Below are 19,772 nucleotides of genomic sequence, written 5' to 3'. Positions count from 1 at the left end.
GTTTGTTTTTGTGACATTAACAGTACACACCAAAGTCCACTGTCACTGATGAGTCACATTTTGCTAACAGCTTGTGTCCAATATTCAAAATTTTTAAAAAGCATTGTGACTATTTTTTCAAGAAAAATTCAATTATTACTCCAGGCCACAAATATGCAACCAGTGCTGACTTCCTGTCTATGAATTTAATCCCATCAGCTATGAGTTAAGAGTGCGATCAAATCCTGCCTGATCAAGTTTCACAATAGATCACTCACCAGACTTCAGGGACAATTCTGAAATTTCACCAGCCATCCCAAGAGCTCATAGCGTGCTGTACACAGCGTGATGTTTCTTGTAATTTTAATGGGATCTGTAGAAATACCCTAGCCTAGTTTTTACATAAGCAAAGACTTTAAGACAAGACCAGTTACATCATGCAAGCTTGTTCTTTTCTATAAATTTTTTGCTGTTTTCCCAAGAATATTTTAAAATACCTCAACAAAGTGCATTGACCACTTTGTGAGACAACTGTTCCAGAATCTTACTAATATCACCTCTAGGAGTAAGGTTCCCTTACTACTCAGTTTCTTGGTTTATCTGCTGAACTCAAACAAAACCACATCTTTCTCATTATTTATATGCCTCAAACACTTGGTGGCTGCAATACATATGGTCACATATAGTAAAGTTATATAGGAAGAAGAGTTAATTGTTTCTTTGTGCTCTGCTTTGTCTTAGATAAATAAAATGAAACTTAACATTTCATATAAACAATAGTCCTTTCATAAAGGGACTGCCATGTTGTGTAACTTTTTATTACTTCACTTGGAGTAACGGGAATTATATTAACAATAAAATGCTGTAACACAAAATCCCATATAATTTCCCATCAAAATTCTATAGCAAACATAGATGGTAAAATACCTATTTCACAGAATCACAGAATCAACTAGGTTGGAAAAGATCTCTGAGATCGAGTCCACCCTTTGACCCAACACCACCTTGTCAACTAGGCCCACATCCAGTCTCTTCTTAAATACCTCCAGGGATGGTGACTCCACCACCTACCTGGGCGGCCCATTCCAATGCCAATCTCTCTGTAAAGACCTTCTTCCTAATGTCCAACCTAAACCTCCCCTTGTGCAGCTCAAGACCACGTCCTCTTGTCCTACTGCTGGTTGCCCGGGAGAAGAGACCAATCTCCACCTGGCTACAACCTCCTTTCAGGTACTTGCAGAGAGTGATGAGGTCTCCCCTGAGCCTCCTCCTCTCCAGGCTGAACAACCCCAGCAACCTCAGCCTCTCCTCATAGGACTTGTGCTCACCAGCCTTGTTGGCCTTCTTTGGACACGCTCCAGCACTTCAATATCCTTCCTAAACTGTGTGTCCCAGAACTGGACACAGGACTCAAGGTGTGGCCTCACCAGTGCTGAGTACCAGGGGAAGAATCACTTCTCTAGTCCTGCTGGCCACACTGTTCCTGATACAGGCCAGGATGCCCTTGGCCTTCTTGGCCACCTGGGCACACTGCTGGTTTATGTTCAGCCTGAAGTCAATCAGTACCCCCAGGTCCTTTTCTACTTGGCTGCTCTCCACTCACTCTGTGCCCAGCCTGTAGCACTGCATGGGGTTGCTGTGGTCAAGGACCCAGCACTTGGCCTTGTTAAACATTATACCACTGGATTCAGCCCATCTATCCAGCCTGTCCAGGTTCCTCTGCAGAGCCCTCCTACCCTCCAGCAGATCGACACTCCCCCCCAACTTGGTGTCATCTGCAAATCTGCTAATGGTAGATTCAATCCCCTTGTTCAGATCATCAATAAAGATGTTAAACAGAACTGGGCCCAACACTGATCCCTGGGGACACCACCAGTGACTGGCCACCAGCTGGATGCAGCACCGTTCACCACCACTCTCTGGGCCCGACCCTCCAGCCAGTTCCTAACCCAGCACAGAGTGCCCCTGTCCAAGCCATGGGCTGCAGCTTTTCCAGGAGTGTGCTGTGGGAGACAGTGTCAAAGGCTTTGCTGAAGTCCAGGTAGACACATCCACAGCCATCCCCTCATCCCACCAAGAGGGTCATAAAAGGAGATCAGGTTGGTCAGGCAGGACCTGCCCCCTCCTAAATCCATGCTGGCTGGGTCTGATCCCCCATCCATCCTGTAGGTGCTGTGTGGTTGCACTCAAGATGATCTGTGCCATAACCTTGCCACTTGACTGATTTAACTCTACAACATTTTTAGATTTACTGCAGATTTTTTCACTGATAACTCGACTTGGAATATTGCTTGTGCAATAACACCAATGCACACACAAATAAAAACGTTTGCCGCTATTAGACTCACAATTCCTGTCCATTCCTGGCTACCAAGAACATTGTGCAGTCTCAACAGGGTTAGGTGAAATAAGGTTTAATATGCTGCCAGCACTAAACATGGTATTCTGGTAACAGAAACAACAATAAAACAAGTACACATTGCCAAAAACTACTTCATCTTTGGAAAGCATGAACACAATCACACAGCAAAGGTAAGACAGTTGTGCACACTGAAGCACAGGTTCATGCCAGGTAGAATATTTTCACTCTAGTCTACGAAACGGTTTTGAAAACCTCTAGAGAAGCTGAAAAATGCTCTAAAAAGTGTAATTTTTAACTCAAATTCCAAACTGAACCTTAAAATGTTAATTTTAACTAATCACTGTGAAGTTTTTCTAATGATCTTATGTTCTGAACAACATGTCAGTTTGTGTTTAGTATGAATAGTTTTATACCAAAATAAGTACTTTTGCCAAAGAATTGTATCTAATGGGACATACCAAAGGGGACCATCACTGAACCTGAGGATTAGATCTGGGAAAAACAAAATTCTTTTTCTATTATGCATTAACAGCTGGCTTTTGCAAGTTAATAGTCAGGTTACATTAATTTTTAATTCAGGTCAGGAAACATTAAAAGACCTCATCATGCTTCTTCCATTCAGGGACTCACAGATTCCTCAGTGTAACGCTTCAGAGTTAAATAGTAAGTATGGGGTTAGGATATTAAACAAAGATTTCAGAGAACTTTTTGTGAGGGAAATGGTGTGAGATATTGGTACCTCTACCAAAAAATACAAGCATATAGAAGAAATCATTAAATATATTCTATATGCAATCCAGCTTTTTGCTCTTCTTGATGGTGAAATCAAAACTTATTTAAACTTATTTCAACACTCATGATATGTCATTAAAAAAAAGAAAGCTTTTTTTTACTGTCTTCTTTTTTTTCCCCCTTCTTGTTCAAACTTTACCAAACGTGGAATCTAACCAAACTGCTACAACACCCCAAAATACCCTCTGTACCTCTCAAGGTAAAGAGCTATGGGGACTCTCTTAGTTATTTTTATTAGCAGAACTAAAAATCAGAAAATGAAACAAAACTGAAGTTTCTTCATAATGTAGGATTAATGAGGTAGTAAGGATAAAATAGGGAAATGGGAAATCTCTACAGCTCATTAGCTCTTTCTTCAAATTAAGTATTAGTGCAGCAACAAACGGGAAACAACTCACAATTCTGCTCCTCAGGGCCTCAAAAGAGAGTGAGCAGAGAAAGATGAAGTCATAATTAAAGATGGGAGAAAGTTTATTTGCTAGGATTGAAAAATTTAACATCTCACCATGCTAACTTACATAAAAGAATGAAAATATTTTGTAGATTCTTTCCCAAAAGCAGTCTTGAGGTATTATGTACACCTCTAAAATAAAACCCATTTAAATAATTTTTTTTTCAATTTAAATGATTAGAAGGGAAAAAAAATCTATCACTTTATGCTCCATATATGTTGCTAAGTACTAGTTTAAATGGGAAATTTCAAAATATTTTCTATACATTTAACTTTGTCAGAAGCGCTCTCGTCCTCAGCAGATGTTTCTGTGTTCTTTGACTGGTAAAGTTCCACATTTTTTTATTCTAAAAACTACATGTCAGAATCTGTTTTTAATTTAAAACAACCAGAAATTGTTTGATTAGGATATATAATTTAAATTTAAAATTACTGATTTATTTCTCAGGTTACTGTTGCACGAAACCTCAGTTTCTATTCAGCTAAAATAGGAAACTTTCTGCATTTTATTTATGGCTACTCATAAATGCCTCACACACCATCTGAAGGATGGAAGGTTGTATTTTTCAAATTCTATTATTTTATTAATGTCTAGATAAACTGTCACAGTAACTACTGCAGTAGTATCATAATGTACCAATTACCAGAGATTAAACACATATTTCTTAAGCTGGGTTGTATGACAATATTTACATTAAACAAGGATTATTTAATACTGCAAGCAAGCAAGTCCATATTCTGAATTTATCTCCTCAGAGATGTACATCCTAAAAAGCAGCACCTGAACTACCCAAAAGTGGTGAAAACACTACTGTATTGAGACACTGAAATAAATACAGTCATACTACAAGAGGTATGATTTTGAAATAGTTACTTGAAGACTTTGCATTATCTGCATTCTCATATTTACTATATTATATTTTGCCACCATCGAACACTGTGTATTCTCCCCTACCCCAACCAAACAACAGTACAAGAAATTGAAAAAAAATATACAGTTAAAACAAGCCACTCATAATATTCTCTGGAGTTAGCAACTACACGACAGACTGAAAACTTAACATGTACATTTTGGCCAATGTTTAACATGCCAAATTAAAGAAAACAGTACTCCAACAAACAGTTTTGACACAGTAACATCAGAAATTATTATTTTCAATTATTTTAGTGACTAAATATAATTCAGTGATAATTCTCTAACTGATCACATAAGCCTGCATTTATTTCTGGGTACACACATCACAATCATCATGGGCCAACATCAGTAAGTGTAATTCTGGAGCAACGTCCATAATAGTCCGGTCAACAACTTCCATGGACATCAGGCAGTTTTAGAACGAATTTTCCTACCTGTGATGTATCTCACATCATCCCTTTCTCTATCTCAGTAATGTATGTAATGAAAAAAAATATACAAAAGAGCAGTGGTTTTCAATACCAACTTACCCTATAGAAAGCAGTGGTCAGGGGCAGCAGCGCTGCAGCAATGCTGTATTCCTCTGAAGATGAACAATCCTGCAAGAAAAACATACGAAGAAAATAAGCAAAACCATTTTCTATGTTAGGCTTTATAATTTCATCTCTGCCTTATGGAGTCCCTCTAACACCCTTCTGAGACATGTGGTTTTTAACAACTCGATATCATGTAAGAATAACATATATTTATGTGTGTGTACACATACACAGTCCTCATGATTTCTCCCAGACAGGTATTGCTATGATTTTTCCCATTTAAGAACTTTATTAGCAGATTTCTCACTCCCATGTCTGAAACGCAATTTCACCTCCATAGTTTACACATAAAAATGAAAGAATTCCTCATTTAGGAAAGAATAAAAAGATAGCTTGCTTCCATTTGGGTCAACAGAAAATCTGACTAAAATGGAAGTGATGTGATGACCAAAGAATGCACTTTCGAAACGTTTACATGAAGGGACATTTATGTAATATGAAATAATCACCTCCACAGACTCTACAAAAGTTTGGCACAAGGTTAACTTTAAAAGAAGATGAAAACCCATTCTCTTCACAACCTGAATGCCTCATTCAACAGTCAAGTGTGTCATTCGTGTCTCTCTAGGCTGAGAAGGGTATGCCAAAGTAAATCAAGTCATAATTACACTGATGAAAGTAGTGACTTTATTACGGAAGTCTTTTAAAAGAAACCAGAATTGGAATGTAACTTAATATTTAAAAAACAAACTACTTGAATTTTTAAGACTTTTTTTAAAAGAAAAAAAAGGAACAAAAAAATATCCAACAAGAGTTAAAAATTATACTTTTTTAAAAAGTGATTGGGTGCTTTTTCATTAGCTCTTTCTGCCAACATCGAAGAACACAATAATGCAGATAGTTCTGCTAGACAAATGTATCACCACTGTGCCCCTCCATGATGAATGGCAAAACAACATTTCCAGTTGTACAACTCATTTCAGTATTTTTAACATCTATTCTTACAGTGGGCACCCTCCAACTGAAACCACACTCCTACTATTACATCTGACCAAATGCCAGATCTCTGGTGTTCCTCTGCCAGATTTTTCATTTATATCTTTATCTCGTATCAAGAGTTCTCTAAAAGAGAGCAACTAGCAAAAACCTGGCACCAGACAACTGTGATAGCAGAAATATAAAATCTACATTAAAAGAACAAGCATGTTAAGGATCATTAGGATGTTATTTGTATTCATCTCACTCTTCTTTCTTAAATGGCTGCTGAGTGACTATGGACTGCAGGTTTAAAACAACACACCAAAAAACTCATCACAAGACTATTTTGCTTCTCATAATTTTAAAAGTCCATTTCATCCTTTGTGATTTTTCAATAACAAATATTTCATCTTGTATTACTTGAACCAAGCTCACTTAAACAGAATACCAATGTCCATCACAGTTAAGCATGGCAGCATTTAGAAAATTACTTATATATATGTTCTGAAAAGGCACACAACAAGTTCACAACTGTGAAGGTTTATTTCTGCACAGTTACTGAAGGTTTTAACATGTCTATCCCCACATGAATACATGTGTGCTACCTACACATGGGCAACAAGGGGTGTGCAAGTGTTCACACTTCATAACACATTCCAGTCTGGTAGGGGAAAACAGCAAGAAAAGTGGACACTGAGAAGCTCAATATACGTTTCAATGACGCCTCTTAGTTTGTGAGATATATATATATATATATATATATATATATATATATATATAAAACCTCCAAATTAGTTTGTAAGATGTCAGGAACATAAGACTAAGGGACAGAGCCTCAGCTGCTTTTAATTTTCAATTTCTGCATTATTTCCTATTGTTATCCATATTCTTAATCCCCATTTGGAATTTAGCACATGTATTTTTAGTTTAATATAAATATATGACAAATATTGTTAGTGCTTTTCCACTTAATAAGAAAACTTCCCATTTAAAATGAGACTTTACAACCTTTGGGAATCAGCAACAGCTCTCAAAGAAATAAATATCTTATTTCTGTACGTGCTTATTTATAACCAGGTATAAAATGAATCCATCCTCAATTTCAAGTTATCTACTTAATCCCTCAGCTCAAACTATTTGTAAGAGTTTGGGCTTTTACCCAAAATATACATAAAAATATCTTTATAAAAACTGAGCAATGTATCTTCACCTAGAGAGCATTCAGTATTCCAAGAGCTAACATATGTCTCAAAGATATATATCATCACCATATAAACAACACATTAAATTATTTTTCCATTCTTTCTTGCAAGTATGAAATTCTCCACATATTCTATGTCAGCAGTACCCCCTGGACTCGTAGTATGGAAGTATTATCTATCTATATCTTTTTCTTCTCCAGTATATGACAAGGAATGGAAAGTGATCTCAGTTAGGAATAAATGCTGCTTTAAGATTAGTGGAAGTAATTAACTCTTTATCTGCTTTGTAGCTGCAAGACAGAATGCCATAGTTAAAAGAGATGTTGCACTGAAATCTCACCTCCTTGATTTTACAAGTAAACCAGAGTACTGCAAATGTCATATATGTGTTGTAGGCAATTAATTTAGATGCCTGAAACAAAGCAATCCAGCTGCCTGATATATAATGTCTTTACCAATTGTGAAAAATAGCTCTTACAGCTGCTACAGAGGTACACAAAACAAACACCATAAAATAATTAAAGCTGTTCCCCCTAATTTGCACAAAATGAAGCTGAAACACATCTGGGGAAGAGGAATTATTTTCAGCAAATTAATCTCCTAAAAACAACGTCTTGTGACAGTGAAATAGGGACTTCCACCATGCCACGTGCAGAGCACTGCTTTGAATCCACGCCTAATTGAGTGAAATCCTGGCACACTGTTCTGGCCATACTGATCATATATCCAGACAGTTGCTGAACTCTGTAGCAGATTGGAAGTGTTACAGGAATTCATGTACATTTAAAATAGCTTTGCTGTACTGAATTGACAAGTGAATAATAAAAGGAGAATGTTTTTCCTTACATCACTTACTTTAATAGCACATGTGATTTACTTTTACATTTCGATCAGTTTAAATATGCAGCAAAACTCTGGTGGTTAGATATTGTCATTAGATTGCAGAGCTGACAGATTAGAAGTTACAGATTTTGACTGCTTGGATGGACACACGGGGCTGCCAGTTTATGGTGACTGGCTTTTGGAACCTGGTAGGTGGCTTAGGTTTCTGGTACTGGAGAGGAGAGGCAACTCTTCTCACTCTTGACTTAAGAACAAGCACTCCCCTGAACTTTTGTTTGGAAAACAAGGCATTACATATCATCAAGTTGAGATGCCCTCTGCAATCTGGTAATAGCAGAGAACAGCTAAGAAAAGTCACCCCCAGATAAAGGTGCCTCCTTGTGAATGTGCAGGCCCAGACTCAAGAAAGCCCTTACGTCCCTTTGATGTCCCAGTGGCTACAAGAACAAGCCCAAGTCAGTGAAGCACAGTGATAGTAAAGCACAAGTTTATCCATCTTCCTGCAGTAAACAACAACTTAAACTTAGGAGTTCTGCTTTCTCTTAGTCACACAATAGAAATCTAGAAGACACATATGAAATACCTCATAACATTTGGAGTGCAATTTTCTTTTTATATCCATCTTGACAGTCTCTCTCATTAATTGTTCCCTGCTACGGTATGCTTCGGTGTTAAACCCCATTCTGCTTTGGGCACTAAGTTTTTTAAACAGGCACCACATTTTTAATAATTACAGAAATCTGAGTATGCTGAAAACTTGGGACCCAATTTTGCCTTAGATTCAGCAATACCATAAATATACGGAATTCCCCACAGGTCTGACTCACATGAAATCAACGTAGTGTGCAGTGAAAAAGTTCAACGTGGCAGCTCCTGATCCATACCTTTTTGGCAGTACAGTGTGATGCCTGCATGCTCTATTAAAAATACTGCTCAATTAACCTGCATTGTCCCTCTTGAGAATAACTGAATGCTGTCACTTTTCATGCACACTAAGAGCATTCACCACCCTGCAGGACTAAGCTCCTAATGAATCCAGAAAAAAAAAAAATGCCAGAAACTTCAGGGTCATATGTGTTTTAAAAGCACTAACACAAGAATTGTTAAGTCAGCACGTGTAACTACATTCAGTACGTTGGCTACAAATTACAGGTGCAATACTGGTTCCAAATTCAACAGATGATTTCACTGCTGTCAGGATTTAATCCTTATTGTTACAGATATATTACCTGGACAGAGTTTTACTGAATCACAGAATTCTTATTGTTGATGCAATTCTATATTTTGGAAATAAAAACTCTCAATCCTAATGCACAAGACTATTCCTTTTGTCTAAAGTAGCGAGAGAATTCAGCAGCCCAGTTTAGGAAAAATGTTTTGTTTGTTAAAAGGAATAAGAATTCATCATGTAGAACTGCAATGTTATTCAAAACTATCATTTACTTTTAATGAGAGGATTTTTTATTTTCATTAGAGAAGCTGAATAAAGTATATCCATCCATATATCAACACAATATTAATGCAATTGAACTATTTAAAATTACAGTTTTGATCAAAGAAAACCTATTCCATGTTAATTGATGTTACAATCAATGTCTTCGCAGAGGTAAAAATCCAAGTAAATAAACTGACAATTTCTCAAAAACTAGTTACAGCTAATATAATCATATTATACTAGCTGTCTTGAAAGAAAGGTGAAAAAAAGTCTCATTTTGAACTTTCCAAAGTAACTTTTAAAAGTATTTCAACTACAAGTTTTAACTTCACAGTTAAAGGCATCATCTAAAGCAGTAGTCAAAATGACATTTTGTTAGAATGAATGCCAATATGACAATAATCATCTATATTACTTGTTACTAATAGCAAAAAATTAACTTCTAAAGAAAGTTTGTAATCTTCTCATTGGATTCATACGCAAAATTATTTTTTTCAGTGAAAACTAATGTGTACTTACTTTCTTGCTAATGTTCATATAGAGTTTTTCCTAGTGAAGTTAACATCAACGCTAGTTGCTGTTCTCCTTTATAATGGGATCAAACTTTTTCTTTTTTTTTTTCACCAAAGATGAAATCAAACCTTATTGAGACAGCTACAGTTTTGTTAAATGTAACCCTTCTGGGACCTGAGAAACAGGATGGAAAATAGACATGCCCAGGCTTACTACCTGGCACCTTATCTTTTAGCAGAACTACAAGAACACACTCAAAACTTGGAAGATACTACCTTACATAATTCTCATTATTTTTAAAAAGTCTCATTTTGATAAGAATATAGACACTCTTTCAAAATTATTGATTCACAAAACCAACTTCATAAATGACCTTAACACATTTTATGTGTTACTCATTAACACAAGCTTTTAATTTAATTTTTGTTGTACTTAAACACCGCTCCAGTGATTCAGTTAATAAAACCAAAAAAAGTACACTCTTATTGTCTGCTGTTTACAGGTTTAACATTGGTAAGAACCACACTTTGGGTTTTTGAGGAGCACATTCTCAGACTGCTCTCTGGTTACTATCTGACAGCAGTAACTGAACACAAAGTTCACATCACAGATTTCACCTGTGCTCTGAATTGTGCCAGCTGTAATACTTCCTTCGTCCTCTATGGCCATCACATCCATCTGATTGCCAACATGGAAGGCAAAGGAACTGAACCCAACCCAGAAGAATCTTCACCAATTTGTTCTGACTTTGTGGCCTGACTAGAAACCTTTGTAATGACCATTCAATTAAGGAGCTTGTCAGGTCAGCTATAGGATGCAAGATATTGTAGGCTTGCCATTCCAGGTAGCAGGAGGCCCAATTCCATTTTAGAGGGATTTTACTTCCTGAAGAACTTCATATTTGTCTTCACCTGACCCTAAATTCTCCTAGGTTTGCCTGTCCTTAAAACACAGTGGTATAAGGAACAGAATTCGATTGATGCAATTTAGATGGAATTACACAAGCACAGCGTTCATTGCTTTTTAAGTTTCCTTTTGCTTTACTGCACACATTCAGGACCTAACAAACACACTTCTTTTCTCTATGCAGCTCTGTTGTACTCCTGATCTCACAGCAAGACAGCTCGCTCAAAGAAGAGCTGTCAAGGCTCCCCCCCCGCCACCCCAGCTCTTTCTCAACACATTTCCGTCTAGGTTTGAGATTAGTCATTTCCTCCTTCTTGTAACAAATTACAAATTTAGGAAATCGGGAACCTCAATTTCTATGTGCATGAATTACACATTTGTCACTGTATTTTCACTGTACCCCAAAAGCCTAAAAACATTTAACTTTTTTTGCAAGATACTGATAAAAACAAGAATGCCATCCCTTGCGTCTAAGCACATCTGAGTTTCTTTAACAGAAATGCCATGCATGTTTCTGAATACTGTCATGAGGCCCATGGCAATAAAGTTCAACATACTCAGGCTGTAATCTTCTCCCAAGGAAATGGTTGGGATGCCAAGATGCCTTTTGACTTTTATTTCACAGCAGGGCTTCATTCACAGTGACTCTGTCCAAACCTTAAACTACACCAGCTGTGATACAAGGTCCTGCACAGTAATTTGTAAAAAGTATTTGACAAACAACACTCAAATGACAGAATACACTGCGATTCATGACAAAACAGTGATCAATATCCATTAACTGCTCGGTTGGAGAGGGGCAATTATTTCATAATATATCTACAAACTGCAGTGTACTCCTAAAGCTCTGGTAGACCAAAGCACTTCTGCAGCAATTGCAAAACATTAATACAGGATACTCTGTACACTGCTGTACAGACAGCCTGTTTAAATGAGTTAAGGAACAACAGAAAAACACTTCAAATATTAGAAGAACTATTAAAATAGATGTAATACTACAGTATAGTCCAGTTATCTATTAGTGAATCAGTTCACAAGTACATAGCACGCATTCTTATGCATTCTAGCATTCATTTGGTGCAAAGCAGCATTTCCTCTCTTAAACTATAAGCAAAGTCTTAAACTTTTAAACATGTACGAATACGTTCATGTTGCTTAATTTTACTTTTCTTCTCTAAGTTTCATGCAATTTTCCAATTTCACATACTTTTAATAAAAATGCATCACATCATCAGTGCACATTCTATACAATTTTTACAACTTAACAGGAATGAACTCCTTAAAAAAAAATATCAGATTTATATGGGTATGTAAAGTGATTCACTGAAAAATCACTTTTTCACTTTAAAAGAATAATGTTTGGATAGAAGTGGAATTTTACATCCATCTTCTGAAATGCAAAGAGTCTACACTCAGTTCAAACCAGTTACCAAAAGATTTTGGGTTTAGTTCACTATGGAGAAACTGAACAAACAATGTCTGATGAAATGTGACTTGGAAGTAGGGCTCACTGAAAATTTTCCACTGAATAGCATGTGATAGCAAAATAATTTTTTATTTATGCTAAAAACCCTCAATGACATCATCTTAGGAAAGAGAACTTCTAATCCCCGAAGTTTTCCCCCTGAGAGACTTAGTCTCTTGTCAACTGATTTTCTGGGGAACCGGAAATAAAATCTTGGACAACAATTCAAAGAAGGCAAGGACAGGTTTAGGGGAGCAGTAGAGTTGGCTGGACTGTAGAGAGCAAATCCTTACAGAGGGCATTTTCAGACACAGGAAGAACAAGAAAGTGATTGAGAACAGAAAGCATTGGCTGACCAAGGGAAAATGGATGATCTTCTACAATGAAACAACAAGCTCTGTAGCCAAGGAAAGAACTGACTGTCTCATTTACCTTGGCTTTAACTGGGCTTTTGACACAGGCTCCTTTGGTACCCTTGTAGGCAAGCTGGGAGATATGGTCTGGATGAAAGAGTGGAAAACTGATTACATTGTCAGGCTCAAAAGACAGTGGTGAATGGCTTAACAGCATTCACAGCAGGTGGTTCTGGTGCTGAGTTTAACAGCAGGTAGTTCTGAGTCATGTTTTCAGGGTTTGATACTGTGGCAAATGCCACCTAATGTTTTCATTAAAAACCTGGAAAATGGCATGAAATGCATCTTCATCACATTTCCAAATGACACCAAATTTGAGAGAGTGGAAAATTTCCTTTCAATGTGAAAGGAAAGGGGAATATTGTGAAGTACCTTGATATCAGAAAAAAAATAAATCACATTAAAAGAAGAGCAACAGACAGAAGCAATGAACAAATCTGCAGTAGTGATACTAAGTTTCTCGAAGAAATCTGTGAGGCAAAGAGTAAATACTTGGAAACAATGCATCAGACTGATGGGAGACAGAAGGGGGAATAATATCTTGTACGAAGTCAAAAATGTTAAAACATTAGTCTCACCAAGAGTTATACTCGCAGCAGGGGCAAAAGAACAAAATAATCAGAAAGTTTATGGATCTGATCCAAGAGACTGAAACTGTCAGGAGAGTGCACAACTGAAAGAATCCCTAAAGAACTAAGTAAGTATAGAAAGGGAAAACAGTGTTCGCAACCAGTACAGAGAGAAATTATTGGAGAGAAAGGTGATGCCTGTTCTATATATCTTTAGCTGTATCTATCTCGAAAGCATCCACAGGGTTCTGGCAGGTGCTCCTGGGAACTAAAGTACATGTTAGCATGTCTGTAACACTGCCTCTGGGAGATGCATTTTCCACAAACTGCTGAAGTGGGGTCTCTTTTCAATACGTATTTGACATCTCGCTGCCCGGCAGCTTTGCTTCCTTTAAGCCAACCTTGATAGTACTGAAAAGTTTTGCTACGGTTTTGGCAGAGGCACCAGCTAGTCTGTGTACAGCTGCAACACAGGACAACATGAACGACAATGACCAGCTGCTTCTGGAAGAAGTTTTTTTGGATCGGCTTTGTTGGTGCAGCTCCATTTCTGGATTCATGAAACAAGTGTCAGCTGCTGGAAGAAGATATTTCTGGGATGACCTGCAATGGCTGCAGAATTTCAAGGATGACAAAGGGGGGTTTTGTGGGTTTTTCTGAGGTAATTCTGATTATAATGTTGTGTATCTTGAATTCATCCAGCAAGGGCTTTTCCATGCTCAGGCATGGATGACGCATTGTATTAGTTGCGCTGGTGAATTTGACAGAACCTGAAATCCCATGTTGCCAACCCTGCTGCCAGACCTCTGTTCCTTAATAGACTGGAATGTAAATTTTCTACTATGTTTCAAAGAGTAGTTTCAGTTTTAACAACATTAATGGAAGTTGTTGTAGAAGTTGCTTAATCCAAAAATCAACCTTGCAACAACACCGGAACAGGCTCATCATGAAAAAATCATGTTACTAAAGCCGTTATCAGAAATATCCCATTTTTTTGGAGAAAAAACTTCCAGCAACAAATACTTTCAAAGGATAAACGGTTCATAGAAAAGAATACCTAGAGCAAATTTGGGAAACAGAAGGACATATGATTAGGTAGCATGTTGTAGAGGAGTGTCCACCTTGATTAACACATCAAATCTGTGTCATCAAGGAAGAATGTTGTTACAAAGCCTGAAAAGCCCAAGAGATTCAGAGATTTCAAGCCTGCTTGATTTAGTAAAGTGCTCCCTCCAAGATAACATCCATCAATGAAATACATATTCTAATGAAAATATTTAAACTATGAAAAAGAAAACATAGAAAAGTATAGTCCTTTTATTTAACTAAATGTTAAGTATTTTAAGTTTTCAGACTGCACTTTTCAGTGCATGGGCAACAGCCTCTTTCATATGGATAGAGATTTTATTTCAAATCTTACACTTTTTGGTGGTTCAATAATAAAAGTATGATAAATGCACGGGAGACGTGAGAACTGTTTCTTATGAAACTTTTATTAAAAATTCCTTTCTTGGCTATTAATAAAATATTTGTTTTTCTAAGAATCCAAGTGAAAACAAGTGTGAAGCTTTTTTTAAAGAGGTAAATAAAGACAATGGAAGAAACAGTAAACCAATTTCGAACTGGCAATTGTAAAACTACCCCCTGAATCCTTCAGTCTTAAAGCTTGCTGAATTGATACTTTTCTCTGGGATTTTCGAATGGCTTCGGGAAATAAAAAGGTTAGAATTCAATGAAGTAACTTCCCCAACTTTGGCTACAGAAGTGAAAAAGTAAGCTCCCAAAACATACTAGTTTGTCTTCTAGTTGAAGAGGCACGCCTGGGTGTCCTTGAAGCAAATTCCTGTAAAAACCTTTCGGCAGGGCAAAGACTACCAGAGGAGAGAAGAAATCCTTGAGCTTGCTGTGTGGACCAAAGAAGCAGAAGCGCAGAAGGGAACTTGGCTGTAGCACTGTCTTCCAGCAAAATTGTTTCTTTCATACAAATTCTAGGAAATCTTGGTATGACCCCTTTCTGTTCCATAGCCTTCTAAATCACTGCTAGTAGCAACATCTGGCTATCCAGCCAGAGAGAAAGCCTTCTTTGCCAGCTTTTGGGTTTCCAGTTAATCCATCTTAAAACCCTGACAGATCTTCTCCTCGGCTATCTCATCTTCCTTCCTGAAGGTTTTGTTACAAACACCTTTCTGTTTTCTTCTTATCTTGTTGCAATTACAGGAAAAAACGCAGAAAGGGTAGTTCTGCTATGTAACCACAGTAAGTGGCAATAAGCACATTAATAAAAGGCATCTCAGGGTACAATGAAATATTAGTGAAGCACTAAGTCCCAACTATACTCATGCTGTTTGAAATTTTTTCCACACAATTCATGTTTGGAGTTTTCAGAAGGATGAGCCAGAAAAAAAAAAGAGCGGGCAGCAAAAACAAAAAGTGAGAAGTTTAAGCATTAGCAATGGCTTTGGCATCCTAAAAACAGCATGACTCCAGTTCCAGAGAACACACTAGCAAATCACCAGATGAGTGCAGAACAGAATTCTGAAAATCAATAGCCAATTTCAGGACAGCATGGTATTATTCCGTGGGTATACTGAACAAAACACTGTATCAGCATGACCTGTCAGCCATGTACAATAAATGTGATGACTCAAATGATAAATATTTCTAATCTGTGTCTCTTTATAACAAGAAATATGACCAGATATCCTGATACATTTGATGATCTTCTCATTCCTTTCATCTTATCTCAGTTTTAAGTAGCAAAGAAATCCTTAAGCTTTCAGGAAGACCTTCACTATGAGTTGACATGAATTCCACATTGCCTTCTCTTTCAATACCATGCTAGTGTCCCATGGCCACATTTTGTCCAAGTTCCTTATGCTGCAAAAATTTTGGAACTTGTTCTTTGCTGTTTTGCAAGGACATTTAATTGGGCAGCTTGTGATACAGTACTGTGAGACATCCTGCTAGGTGAGACATCCTTCTACATGTTGCTAGTCAAGGCTTTAATACAAATTTCAAATACTCTTGTTTACCATCCTTCTCCTTCTTCTTTGAACCTTCTCCTCTGTGCAGAAACTAAAATAATAAATAGTAAAGACCTGAGCTTTCTATATTAATGCACAGGGTGAGAGCTGGATGCACAAGCACAGCACAATGCTACTGTGTAGTCCACTGGAGCCCATTTGTGGAGTGAGATGTGACTGCAATGATGCAGTGGAGAATAGGAAGGGCAGTGACATGCAGGCCAAGACATTCCTGAGAGCACACAGTATGTAAATGGATGAAGTCAGGCTGGAAAGGTGGCAACTAGTATGGCACTTGCAACAGTACCACTGGATCCAGCGGAAGGAGGGCACATAAACTGAGCGGCGAACGCTGCATTTTCAGAGAGGTGCAGAAAATAAGCTATCTTGCCAGGTGATGTATTCCAAGGATTTGACTGTGTGAATGGAAACACTTTTTACACCACAGCTGAGTAAAGGACTAATAATACCTTCCTCCTTCTGAGAAGACAAAGTTCCTCTGTCACTGCAGACAAACATTGCATATACTATATATCATCAAAAATTATCTTATAATTTTGCATTCACAGTTCAATCTGCAATTGATCCTGTTATATTTAATTTACCCTAATGAATTAATAAATTAAATTCATAAATACATTAGCCTGACTCTTCTCCAAAACAACCTCTCTTCTCTCCCCATCCCCTTGCCTATCCCTGAAGTTTAAACCACATTATAGTATTTTTAGAAATTAGAAGAATGCAAAGACAAAAAGATCTTACTTTTTTGTGATCATTTACAAAGCATCTGGTATGCAACTAAAAAATATTTTACCAAGTTTTTAAAAGAATTCACCATTGCCTTCGAAGTATATGATTTTTTTCTGACCTTAAATATGACAGCTCAGTGTCAGCCAAAATTCACCACTGCTGGAACAATAACATGGAGGTGCTGCATACCTGATTTTGAGGAAAATCTCTAGAAAATACCTTGTCATTAAATGTTGGATCTAAATCCTTTATCTTCATCCTGAATGAGTTAGGTACACAGACATACTATGTGCTGCATTTTAATGTAGTTAGTTTTTTAATAATGGCATCACTGGAGTCAGTACACAACAAAATAAGGATTAACTTATTTCATCTTGTAACAGCAATGAACTTAGCAAGATCAACATATGAATGGAAGCTTTTGAATACCTAAAATAATATTAATTCATCTGTGCAAAGAGAGAATTAAATAAAAATTAAAGGTATATATAAAGATTAGCTGGCAACTTTTAGTAGCACACCAGTAACCACAGAAGTGAGATGAAGAAATCTGTATGGCAATCCTATAAGCATCACAAAGACCACAGTACTGCAACAATTTCTGGAATAGGTTGAAGTCTCATAAGCAAGACATAAAAAAAATCTTAAATTAAGGAAACGCTTCTCAGCTGAATTGCAGAAAGTTTCAAAATATCAGGTTTCCAGATTTGTCTTGTACTGACATATCCTAAACAGAATCAACAGGTTCAAGTATTTTGCAAAAGTGATTAGTAAGGTTGCTAGCCTGTCATAAGGAAAAAAAATTGGAGTGATGATAAAATAAATGCAAGAAATTCAATATTAGCTAAAAAATGACTGCCACAGGATGACTACAAACACAGTGAAAAGAATGCAGAAAACAATGAAAAGGAGACAAAGAAAGCATAGAGAACATGGCTTTAGCTGCATCCAAGGGCACCTGTTCTGAACTGAAAGCTTCATGCTGACTAAGAAAAGATATATAGCAACATTTTTTGTTAATAATATAGATTTTTAAATGCTTCTGACCACTGTAGTTCAAACATACGGTGTTAACCAAAATTCTTGTCAGAATAAGTACTTCAGCCTTTATTTCTAAAAAAAGCTACATGTTTATTCAAAATTGTGACAGAACCAAGCTTTATTTGTGGTATGTTAAAAGTTGAAGGTTTCTGCACTAAATTATATTTTTAGTCTTTTCAGTAAGTTTTTTAAAGTTCTCCGGGAAAACTTTTATTGGAGAATTTTGAAAGTATTTAGGTTATGACTTAATATGACTTCATTGAAAATTAATTTTTCATCATTTCTTTCCTATTAGATTGTCGCCTGAGTAGCCAAAGATATTTCATCGCACTAACGTGGCTCCACCAGAACTTCAACTACGCCCAAGGACCTCTAAGGTCAGCTTTGTTTTACTGACTAGAAACCTGAGCTAGCCACTTGTTCATTTCGGGTTTTTTAAGTGCATAATTTTGTTTCAAAGTTTGAAAATTAGATAGGACATTTTAATTTTTTGTTAAGATGGAAAAAACGGAACACAGTCCGTTTACTAAGATGCAACAGGGAACACAAGACATTCCCTGCAATACTCCCTTCTCTCTCTTAGCAAGCATCTTTGTTTCTCTTGGTACTCCCAGGAGCATGTAGTACCAGTAACTGAAACAAAAAAATTTCAAACTATCACAGAAACAACACGCACCAGGAAAATATGTTGACTTAGGTAAACCTGTTAAACTTCATTTGGTTCAAAATGACTCGGGAAAAAAAAAAATCACTTTGCTCCTTACAAATCCTAATCCCCTTCTCCACAAACAGTATTAACGGAGGTCAATAAAACTCGAATGGACAACAAGTAACCCCCAAAATGTTTGTGGAATATTCAGAAAATTTCTGCCTGTAGAAACAATCTTGGTGAAAAACACAGCCAAGAATCAGAAATTCTTCCCACAATTTTGATTACTCCTATGTGATCTCAGATGAGATGAATTCATAGTAGGCTACTGAGAAAAGTAAATGTTTATATAAAAGAAATAATCAGAATGCTCATGTATTTTAGTACACCTGTTCTTACCTTTAAGCACCGAATGCCTCCAAATTTGAATCACTGAAGGTTTTGGGTTGGAAGGGACCTTTAAAGCTCATCTAGTCCAACCCTCCTGCAATGAGCAGGGCCATTTTCAACTACAGCAGGTTGCTCAGAGCCCTGTCCAACCTGACCTTGAATGTTTCCATGGATGGGGCATCAACCACCTATCTCTTGGCAACCTCTTCCAGTGTTTTACCACCCATATTGTAAAATACCTTTCCCTTATATCTAATCTAAATTGACTCTTTTTTAGTTTAAAAACATTACCCCCTGAACACCAACAATGGCACTCTGAGTAGACTTCAGGTAGGATCTTCCATCTTTCCATAAGTCCATTTTTCGTTATTAGATAATTATGGTTTGGAATGGTTACTTATAGTTTGCTGGATTGATTTTAAATGAATCAGTTCCAATGCCTACTGTTTTAATATGCAGGTTGTACCTTCAATTTGAAATAAGAAATGAGACAAGATCGAAGGAATTAAAATCTTTGTGATATTCTACTTTATAACTGTTTATTTCTGAAGGGGTTCTT

General features: G+C 36.9%; 1 protein-coding gene across 6 annotated transcripts in view; it reads right to left on the bottom strand.

Annotated features, from left to right (window-relative positions):
- The window catches only part of SBF2 (SET binding factor 2), a 254,951-nt gene that overhangs the window by 67,784 nt on the left and 167,395 nt on the right, over positions 1 to 19,772 (bottom strand). For all 6 annotated transcript variants that reach the window (XM_064657336.1, XM_064657335.1, XM_064657337.1 and 3 more), the window contains exon 17: positions 5,031 to 5,099. In XM_064657336.1, coding sequence (XP_064513406.1) covers positions 5,031 to 5,099 — 69 coding nt within the window. The remainder of the gene's footprint in view (positions 1 to 5,030; positions 5,100 to 19,772) is intronic.

This window comes from Pseudopipra pipra, chromosome 6 (genome assembly GCF_036250125.1).
Source record: "Pseudopipra pipra isolate bDixPip1 chromosome 6, bDixPip1.hap1, whole genome shotgun sequence".
NCBI classification, from domain to species: Eukaryota; Metazoa; Chordata; class Aves; order Passeriformes; family Pipridae; genus Pseudopipra; species Pseudopipra pipra.
This window is presented reverse-complemented; position numbering and strand designations above follow the sequence as displayed.